The following is a 10,000-nucleotide window of genomic DNA, read 5'->3' as shown; positions in this document are numbered from 1 at the left end:
CTTTTAAAACACTTCTTTAAAACTCTTGAAACACAGATGACTTGGTAAAAATCTCTAAAACTTTAGATGGGGATTATTAGAACAGGGGTCTGATAGAATGGTGATTGGAATTAATGGAGATTGGGTTGAGACAAGATCTCCCATTTACTGACTGGTGTCGTTAACAATCTTCCTTAAGTCCTTATCATTTTTACAGATTCAGTGGGATGTTAGATAGGGCTAGAGCGCAAGTTTAAAATCGGAATGCATGCATAACTCTGGTCTTGTGCTTTGACAAATTGTGAAAAATACCAAGTTAACATCTACTAGGGGATAATGAGCAAATACTCCGTTTTGATGAGTTTATAGGCATATAACCTCTTTTCATTTCCTTTCTTGTCCATTTCATGTAATATTTCTATACTCTCTTGTATTTTGTAAATAAAATCCCTTAAATGTTGTAAAGCCTCAGTTTGAATTAGTTTATAGCTGGAACAGAAGGACTTTAGGTATAGGTTTTTTCTACAAAGAGATCGTTTCCCCCCCGGGGAGGTAAGTACATTGACTCCACACTACGGCACATTACTGATTTAAAACAAACACAACCTCATAACAAATACCTTTTTTATCAAAGAAAAAGAATTGTTTTTAATGGCTTCCCAGGTTTAACGCGTGTAGTTGAATGCTGAAAATAGTATATCTGTTCTATTTTATAGGAGGTGGAATTAATAAACATCGGGTACATAAAAATACAGTAAATAACTTGTGAAAGATATCCTTTGCCTAAAATAGGGGAGTGATCATCAGGAGCAAATAGAAAGTGTTACATTTCACACCTAAACGAGATTCATGAAATAGACGAATACGTTTAGAAGAATTGAAACGCTGAACACAGTGGGTTTAAGTAGGACACTTTTATTTATCTAAGAGAATCCCAAGGCAGTCTAGTAGTTAAGATCCCGCGCGCTCACCTCCTGGAGCCCGGGTGAGACGCTCAGCGGAAGCCGTGAGAGTAGGGGAGCTCTTTGATGGTAATAGGGGTTGTAGTTAAAGCATTGGGTTACAGGTTAGTTAATGCAGGTTTAATAGGACATAACTAATAAACTTAGATACTAGCTTTTCATTACAGATCAGACTTTGGAAGTCGAGATCGTAACATGGCGCCCGTTCCGTGGGGCTCGCTGGAACATTGTTAGTTTTGTATGACTGGATAAATAAATGTTTTATCGGTAATAGGAATAACTTTGGGAAGCGGGCTTAAAAATACAAGAACCGACTCCCGTGAGGGAAAGATTCTTTATCAACCGGCGAAAACAAGCCGAGGAAGCAATTGCGGTCTGCCAGACTGGGAGGGTCGATGTTTAAAAAGGGGTTTTTAATTTTGATAAAACAAATTGAAACCCACGAACCGGCTTTTTGGACAGAGGTTCTCGTAGTCTGCTTTGCTCATTCTTAGTAAACATACCTTATAACAGGAGGCAAAATACATTCTTTCTTTAAAAACTCGGCCGGGCTTTAGTTTGTCTGAGAAAAATGGGAAGTATGGTCTGTTAGGTATAGAGAACGGGGTGAGTGGAAAACCACACTGTGAGTAAACGATACTCAGGAGCGGACAGGATAGTGATTTAGTGGATGAAACAATTGTGTTCTGCGTACTAAGTTTAGGTGGTACTGGTACTTGTGGTCATTAGATTGTAATGATCGAAGTCAGGCAATGGGATATATTTGTAGCGATAAATATATTACAGTTCCCCTTTTAACTGATTGTATCCATTTTGGTGATCTCAGACAGTGGTGATTTTCTAGGTATCCTGATCAGCTGCCGTGAAAGAAATAGGGACCACAAAAGGACAAACGACTTGAAACTACCAGATTTACATTAAGGGCTGTTAAGCTTTTAATTTATACACGTTCAATTTTAATTGTTTTAGTGGCTAGATTGTAGCTTACTTAACAATTAAGGATGGATGCATAACTCTGTATAGTCTGAAGAGGCAAACAGAGAGAGAGAGCCTATACGGCTTCCACAAGAGGAGAGAGAAAACTCTTTAAGAATAGGCATAGATTTCTTAAGTTAAATCTTGTGCTATTACTGAGCTTTAAAAATACTTTTTTCTTACACGAAACAATAGTAGATTTTAAAGTTTCTACCTATTTAATGGTAGACATAGTTTTACATGGTAAACTAATAGGACTTACAGCCTTTGGAAACCATTATGATACAATAAGTTATCGTCTAATAGGGACTTTCACAATATAATTTCACTCAACTGTAGCATTAATGAACAAGCTAAAGTGGAAGAGAGGGTAATTCTTCCTTTTCTCCTTCTCCTCTGTGTGTATCGCCTTACATGCAGTCTACCGGCGCGTCTTTTTCACGTCTTGGCGTGAAACCAGGCTGTGAGTGCAGCACCCAGAAAGTCACAAAGAGGGGGAGAAGAGTTAACAGCTATTTCACAAGGGTTTTCTAAATTGTCAGAAAAATGCAATTCTAGAATAGGACCACAGTGAGAAAGTTTTGATCGCCTTTTGCCTTTAAAACGTATTAGGTGCAAAGGTAGATACAAGTCCATTTGCGCATATGACAAGTAGCTTTTGATGAGACATTAGGAGCGCACCGCTGCTCAGAAGGCTCAAAAATCAACTTTCGACAAATATGGGGTAAACTAGTCTTATACGAGTAAGTTATTGAGTCCATCCGCTGATTTCGATGGTGATAAATGTCTGATCGATGGGTTTTTAACATTTAAACAAACTTTTACATTTTGTAAACGGGACAGCCACGGCTCTCACTTTAGATAGTGCGATCCACAATAAAGTTAGCGCTTGAGCAAACGGGGCATTTCCTTTGCGCCTTCACATTAAAAAGCATGATTAATAGCAAACGTAAGTAGGCTTTTATTTTGAAGCAGATAAAAACAGGAACATAGTTTTTCACATGAAGCACACTAGATAGGCATGTCTTCTGTTTTAGTGGATTTAAAAATGGTAAAAATAGACAAAGCTTTCCATTTACACTACTAGGCTACTTGCTGCGCTCACACTAAAAACCTCATGAACGTTAGTGGGAGTCTTTCAGGCATTTATTTTCATTAAACATTCGTAGAGAAAGGAAAATGGTTTTTCAGAGCAAAGAGAAGAGACGGCTCTGAAGCTTTAACAGCGAGTCAGTATAGAAACAGTTTGAAATTAGCGCAGTAGAACTACTCGCAAAATATTCTCAAACAATCCTTGTCATTTAGTCTACAAAGGTGAAGTAATCTATTTAATATAGGTTTAAGGTTTTATGGTTTGGGTTTTTAATGAGAGAAATAGATGTTCTAAAAATTATTGTTAAAGCAGTCAGACAGGATAGTCAATTGGTAACCGAGAAATAGGAATAGAAAGGCCTAAATATGGCTAGAAAACTTTGATTTTACATCAAGAGTAAGAAAATGCACACACCAGAGTAACCATTGAAATGGCCTCGATAAGTTACTCCTTGGTGCACACATTTTGTAGAACTTACTGAACACATATAAGATGTGGTTCATTTTAAAAGAGAACTTTGTTCTCATTCCGAAATGCACATACAACACAAGAGGTAAAAGAGTCAACACTGTGTTTGGTTGATGAGTTAAAGATACGACTGAGAATACTCCTTTAAGAAATTAAATAAAGTGGAGAAACCTTATCTCATTCTTCCTTGATTCAGTGTTGAACCCTTTTTAGCTCAATATACATTACACAATGCCGTGTGGGATATTGTCTGCCCCGGGGAGAGATTTTTATTTTTATCTTATTTAGATGTTTAACACATTTGTACATTTGTTTTGATCTCAGAGTGTGAAGAGCAGAAGTAAGCGTGGGTAGAGAACTTGTGCAGTTTTCCCACAGACCGTGCCTGGGAATTCACACCTTAGAGAAACAGGAGACCATATAGTAGCCATAAAAGTAATGGTCCTAGTTTACGGCGTCGATCCTTCCTTCCACACACTCTGAGATGATCTCTGAAGACACAGCTGGGGCTTGTGCTCTTTGAGTTTAAAACTTAATTTTTATATATTTTGCCTTTACTTTCTTATAGTCTAGAAGATCGTTCCTTCTTTTTGTTTTTATCTTTTTATATAATCACAGTATTCTCTATCGTAGAAGGTTTTTTCTCAGCTATTTTTTTTGTTTTTCCAGCTGAGCGTGAAAACTGAAATTCCAAATAATATGGCTAAATCTTTAATTTTATGTTTTATTTAGAAAAGATTGGACTGGTAACCTTGTTTTCGCGGCTTTGGTTGGAGTTTAGAAAACATATGGGCGGTTTAGGATCTCCGGTCCAACGGCCCATTGTGAGGTTGGCTGGAGCACCCGTTAATCTTTATTTTTGCCAGTCCAATCTTTCCCTTTTGTTTAATTCAAGATACGACAGGAAAAAACGTAGGGGGTTATTGTTTAGCACGGGTCAATTTTGAGATTTGTGTCTATTCTGGCTTCCACGGCATGTATTCTTTCATATTAATGTGAAAGAAGGGACCAAAAATAAGCGTTTTAAATGTTTATTTTACTATATATTTTATTTTTATTTTTTTTCCCTTGCGTCTGAGTTTTGCTACAAGGGTTTGCCAAAAGTGAGCATTTTAACGTAACATACAGCAGCGCGACCGCTGTCTGACTCTTAATAACCATGGTACTGTTAGAAAGATCTGTATCTCAAGTATAATCTTATCGAATCAAAATATGGACATTTTCTTTTGATTAGTAACAAATAGTGAAAGTGTGAGGAGTGATTTGGTACAGTGAGCGCAACCTGTTTGGCTGGTGCGCATATGATTTGATTCGCCAGAAGGCATCACGGGACCTGCTCTGGTTGCCGCGGGTAGTTTGAAAATCACAAAATAAAATGGTAAAAAACACCGAAAACATTCCAAACTAACACAAAATAAAGACTGATTTATGTGGATACGGACATTAGATGATTGCCTTTTGAAGGGGAGAAGTGTTAAAGACATGTAAATGATTCCGATCGATCACGGCGGAGAGACAGTCTAATAGCGCATGAGAGGGGGAGAGAGAGGGGAGAGTGCTGCGGCTACAGCCACAGTGGCTCATAAGGAATGTATCACGTTTTAATTAGCGTGTGGATGAAAATGTTTGTTATTCCATAGCATAGTTTATATGTTAAGCAGCGGTGTTGAGGGGTATAGGTCCTAATTCACTGAATTATTGTAGATAAAATCGGTGATTACCAGTAGAATTCACGTTTTTATTTTTATTTTTTATTTTTTTTTGACGACAGTTTTCGCTGATCAAGTTTTCCAATACTCCGAGTCTGAATAAAGTGTCTCGGCTTTTAAACCACTGGCATCTACTAAACCTCCCAGTTTAAATTCATTGTCCTATTTTAAGAGGTTTTTACCCAAGCATTTGTTTATATATTGTTAGTTTGATTTATGAGACATTTTCCTCCTGAAAACATGCCAACGGTGCATTTCTAAAACGTAGGCTTTTACATAGTATTTTTTGATTTATTAAATACAAGGAAATTGTGTCCGAAATCTATGGTGTAAAATCTTTAAAGACTAATATGTGGTAAACATAAATTAAAGTTCTAAACTCTGGCTTCATCCAACATCTGGATTCTTTGGTTTAAAAGACAGGGAAAAATCCCTATTCACTTGGGGTGATTCGCCTTAATTAAAGATGTGTGCCTTTGGGAGAATAAGTTATTATTTTTGTTTTACCTTAGTGGCTAAGACATGATTATAACGTGTTAGCTTTTAGTTTTTATTTTCAGTGCATGTCTGGAATAGACATTCAGAAACCTGCAATCTTTTGCATCTCTCAACTCTTTTGAAATCAAATCTGAGGGCTTGTCTGAGTGTCTTTTGACTAGGTGTTTTTATTCTATTTATTTTTTATTTTTAAAATGGATGAATACATAAATGATAAAAGGATTATACCAGTAATATTAGTTTCACTGTTACTTTTATTTTCATTTTCTTTTTATTTACTACTGAAATTGTGAGTGATTTGCTCATTTCTATTCTTCTCTATTATAGAAGATTTTAGTTTTGCTACCTGATATTATGTGAGTACCCTATGAATATAGCATACGAGCATAACACCAGTTTCTATCTTTATTTTTATCATTATTTTATTGATGGATTACTTAAGTTTGATTTGATACTTTTCTTTTAGTTTTCGATGGTGAGACATTCTCACTCTCCTTATGACAGATGGCTGTAGTGCCTCTTCACTAAGCATTAGGCTCTCTATATTCCAATACGAATCAATAGGATTCTTTCTAAAAGCCCTAAATACAACTTTATCAGCAGCCGTAGTTGGTGAACTGCATTTTCCTCTTACATTGAGTAGTCTATTATATCACAACCATAGACTCTTAGTCTGCAGAAGAAGTTGGGAGACTTCTGGGCCTACTAGACCTCTGACACATAGGCGTGACCTGATAGCTACGTCTCAGGCTGTGACACCTCCAAACCTGACCATCTCCTGTTCCATCTGGGTGAACTACACCATGTCTCCTGGAGACAGAAGACTCATTCGCTTGCTGAGTGCTGTGTTCCATGGCACTCCTAACAGTCGGTTGGGGCCCATCAACTCTATCCTGCTGTGGCGTCATTCTTGTCATGCAGTGGGCCTTTCTGCATCTGCCTGTCTTCCTGCGCTCTCAAACTGGGCGCAACAAGTCTTCTATGATGTGGGCCAGGGGCAGGTGTACTATTCTAAGATCAGAAGTTCTGGGGACTGTTGGGAAGATGTCCTTTATGCTAAGCTTGGAGAAGATATCAAAGTGTGTAAGCCTGGTGACAAGGGCTGCCATCTTGCATATTGAGCAGACACTCAAATACTGACTAATCTACATACTCTGTGATTGAAGAAGGGGCTCGAAAGGCCTGAGGATACTCTTTTTAAAGTTAAGATCGTCGTGGGACTTTGTGTTTTTACATTTTTTGGACATTGCAAACTTAAGAACTTTTGATTGTACTGTCTGATGAACTCTTTACTCTGAATGGTGTCAGGATGTCATGGTTTTCTTACAGGTGTACTCTAATGTGTTTTGCTAAATGTTTCTTCATCTGTACGGTTGTGTCATGGTTGTATTAGCCTATGTAAAAGAGGGGAGTCTTTTAGTATTGTGTAGGCCTATACCCTTTGAGGTTGCTAGTTTTATCTTTAGTTTTTTTTATTTTAATAGGTTTTTGGTAATCCGTCACTTACTTATTTTAACTTTTTGATCTGGTGTTGTGTTTTTGCTCACTGAATTGGATTTTACCATTATGAATGTTATAATTACTATATTATTACGTTTATGCTTTTCTTTTTTGTGGTTCCTTTTTCTGGGTGCCTGTGATTTATTGTTATTTTCTATAGATCTGTTTGAAAAAAAAAAAAATAAGATTATGAATTTTTTTTAATGTTTTTTTTGTTTTATTTTTTTATGATGAGGGTATTCGATATCTGGATGATGGTTGATTATTTACAAGTAATAAGTGACATGAGAGGGTGTTGAGTGAGGTGATCTTGATGCAACTTATTACTTGTGCATATCTTGTGACATTTGTATATCTTTTTGTCATAGGTAAAAGTAGGATAATTTTAATGAAACAGAATAGAGTGTGACTGCTCATCAGGGTAAAAGCTGACCAGAGGAAGGGGAAGGACCTTATATGGCCATAGGAAGGGGGTTACCGGGGTTCACCCGTGCAGGTGTTCTGGGATCATAGGAAGGAGTAGAGGAAGGGGAGAGGATTATATGGCCATAGGAAGGGGGCTACTTGGTCCCCCCGTGCAGCTGTGCCTTTTTCACTCCTCCCTCTCTTCCAATTCTCATTGGTCCTCAGATTACTATATAACAGCTCGTTCTGAGCAGGACAAGGCCTTTTTGGGCCGCTTTTTGCAGGTACTACTATATACTCTATAGTTAGTCACGCTCTGTTCCAGCACACTCTATCTGTCCCTTTAACTATGGAGGCAGAAGAAAAACTTAGAAAAACTTTGTGAGTCCAAAATACTCTGAAAGAATTTTGACTTTGAAGAACTTAGAGGCAGAGTCTTTTAAAACACTTCTTTAAAACTCTTGAAACACAGATGACTTGGTAAAAATCTCTAAAACTTTAGATGGGGATTATTAGAACAGGGGTCTGATAGAATGGTGATTGGAATTAATGGAGATTGGGTTGAGACAAGATCTCCCATTTACTGACTGGTGTCGTTAACAATCTTCCTTAAGTCCTTATCATTTTTACAGATTCAGTGGGATGTTAGATAGGGCTAGAGCGCAAGTTTAAAATCGGAGTGCATGCATAACTCTGGTCTTGTGCTTTGACAAATTGTGAAAAATACCAAGTTAACATCTACTAGGGGATAATGAGCAAATACTCCATTTTGATGAGTTTATAGGCATATAACCTCTTTTCTTTTCCTTTCTTGTCCATTTTATGTAATATTTCTATACTCTCTTGTATTTTGTAAATAAAATCCCTTAAAATGTTGTAAAGCCTCAGTTTGAATTAGTTTGTAGCTGGAACAGAAGGACTTTAGGTATAGGTTTTTTCTACAAAGAGATCGTTTCCCCCCCGGGGAGGTAAGTACATTGACTCCACACTACGGCACATTACTGATTTAAAACAAACACAACCTCATAACAAATACCTTTTTTATCAAAGAAAGATAATTGTTTTTAATGGCTTCCCAGGTTTAACGCGTGTAGTTGAATGCTGAAAATAGTATATCTGTTCTATTTTATAGGAGGTGGAATTAATAAACATCGGGTACATAAAAATACAGTAAATAACTTGTGAAAGATATCCTTTGCCTAAAATAGGGGAGTGATCATCAGGAGCAAATAGAAAGTGTTACATTTCACACCTAAACGAGATTCATGAAATAGACGAATACGTTTAGAAGAATTGAAACGCTGAACACAGTGGGTTTAAGTAGGACACTTTTATTTATCTAAGAGAATCCCAAGGCAGTCTAGTAGTTAAGATCCCGCGCGCTCACCTCCTGGAGCCCGGGTGAGACGCTCAGCGGAAGCCGTGAGAGTAGGGGAGCTCTTTGATGGTAATAGGGGTTGTAGTTAAAGCATTGGGTTACAGGTTAGTTAATGCAGGTTTAATAGGACATAACTAATAAACTTAGATACTAGCTTTTCATTACAGATCAGACTTTGGAAGTCGAGATCGTAACAATATTTTAAATCAAACCTCGGAGGGCTCTGATAGGCCAGTGGAACAGGAAGGGGAGGGTCTTCAGGTTGTGATGTCACGGTGGTGGTCGGAGGAGAGAGAGAGAGAGAGGGAGAGGGAGAGAGAGAGGGAGAGAGGGAGGGAGAGAGGCTGGCCAGCTGGAAGTCATTCTGCAGTTCGTTGTTAACCATTTTGTTCATGTTGGTCACGGCTCGGTGCATCTCCGCTAACAGACGCTGCTTCTCCCGCTTTGGGATCCGGCCAAAACGCACCGCTGGAGAGGGGAGGAGGATTTAAAATGTTATGTAGATATGGATATATTGATCGTTTCTAAATATAATTATAGATATATGCATTGTATAAATATATAAAATATAAAAAATCATAGTATATTAAGATCGCAAATTGTATAGAGATTATATGGATTACATGAAGCGAATATAATAAATATTTTTATATTTTTATTTTTATTTTTTTATATATTTTTATTTTTTATTTTTTTACTATGGAAAAGGGGTAGGATTAAATAAGTGTATACTTCTTCCTGCTCCTTTTCGGGCATATCAATTCAATACAGATAATTTGTTTTCTTTTTTTTTCTTTTTGTGAAGTCTTTTAAACATAAATTTTGTTTGTTGTATTTTTGTGCTTTTCATTTAGTTTTGTATTGTTTTTGATATGTCTGAAATAAAATAAAAAATGAAATGAAATGAAATGTTATCTAAGTTAAGAAACATTACATCTGGAGATTTGCAGACCATTTGCCACCACCATTCTTCACTTGGGAGAAGGTTCTTTTGGTGGAAGGCAGAGCTGCAAAGTCAGAGGCAGAGAATGTC

General features: G+C 37.2%; 1 protein-coding gene across 1 annotated transcript in view; it reads right to left on the bottom strand.

The window, feature by feature from the left end:
* The window catches only part of nr1d1 (nuclear receptor subfamily 1, group d, member 1), a gene marked incomplete at its 3' end in the record, with an annotated part of 24,510 nt that overhangs the window by 6,472 nt on the left and 8,038 nt on the right, over window positions 1-10,000 (bottom strand). Inside the window, exon 6 of the mRNA XM_080043977.1 lies at window positions 9,180-9,435. Within this exon, the coding sequence (XP_079900103.1) occupies window positions 9,180-9,435 (256 nt within the window). The remainder of the gene's footprint in view (window positions 1-9,179; window positions 9,436-10,000) is intronic.

This window comes from Ammodytes marinus (genome assembly GCF_949987685.1).
Source record: "Ammodytes marinus genome assembly, chromosome: 16".
NCBI lineage: Eukaryota > Metazoa > Chordata > Actinopteri > Uranoscopiformes > Ammodytidae > Ammodytes > Ammodytes marinus.
Note: the sequence above shows the minus strand (reverse complement) of the source record. Positions and strands in the feature narration are given on the sequence as shown.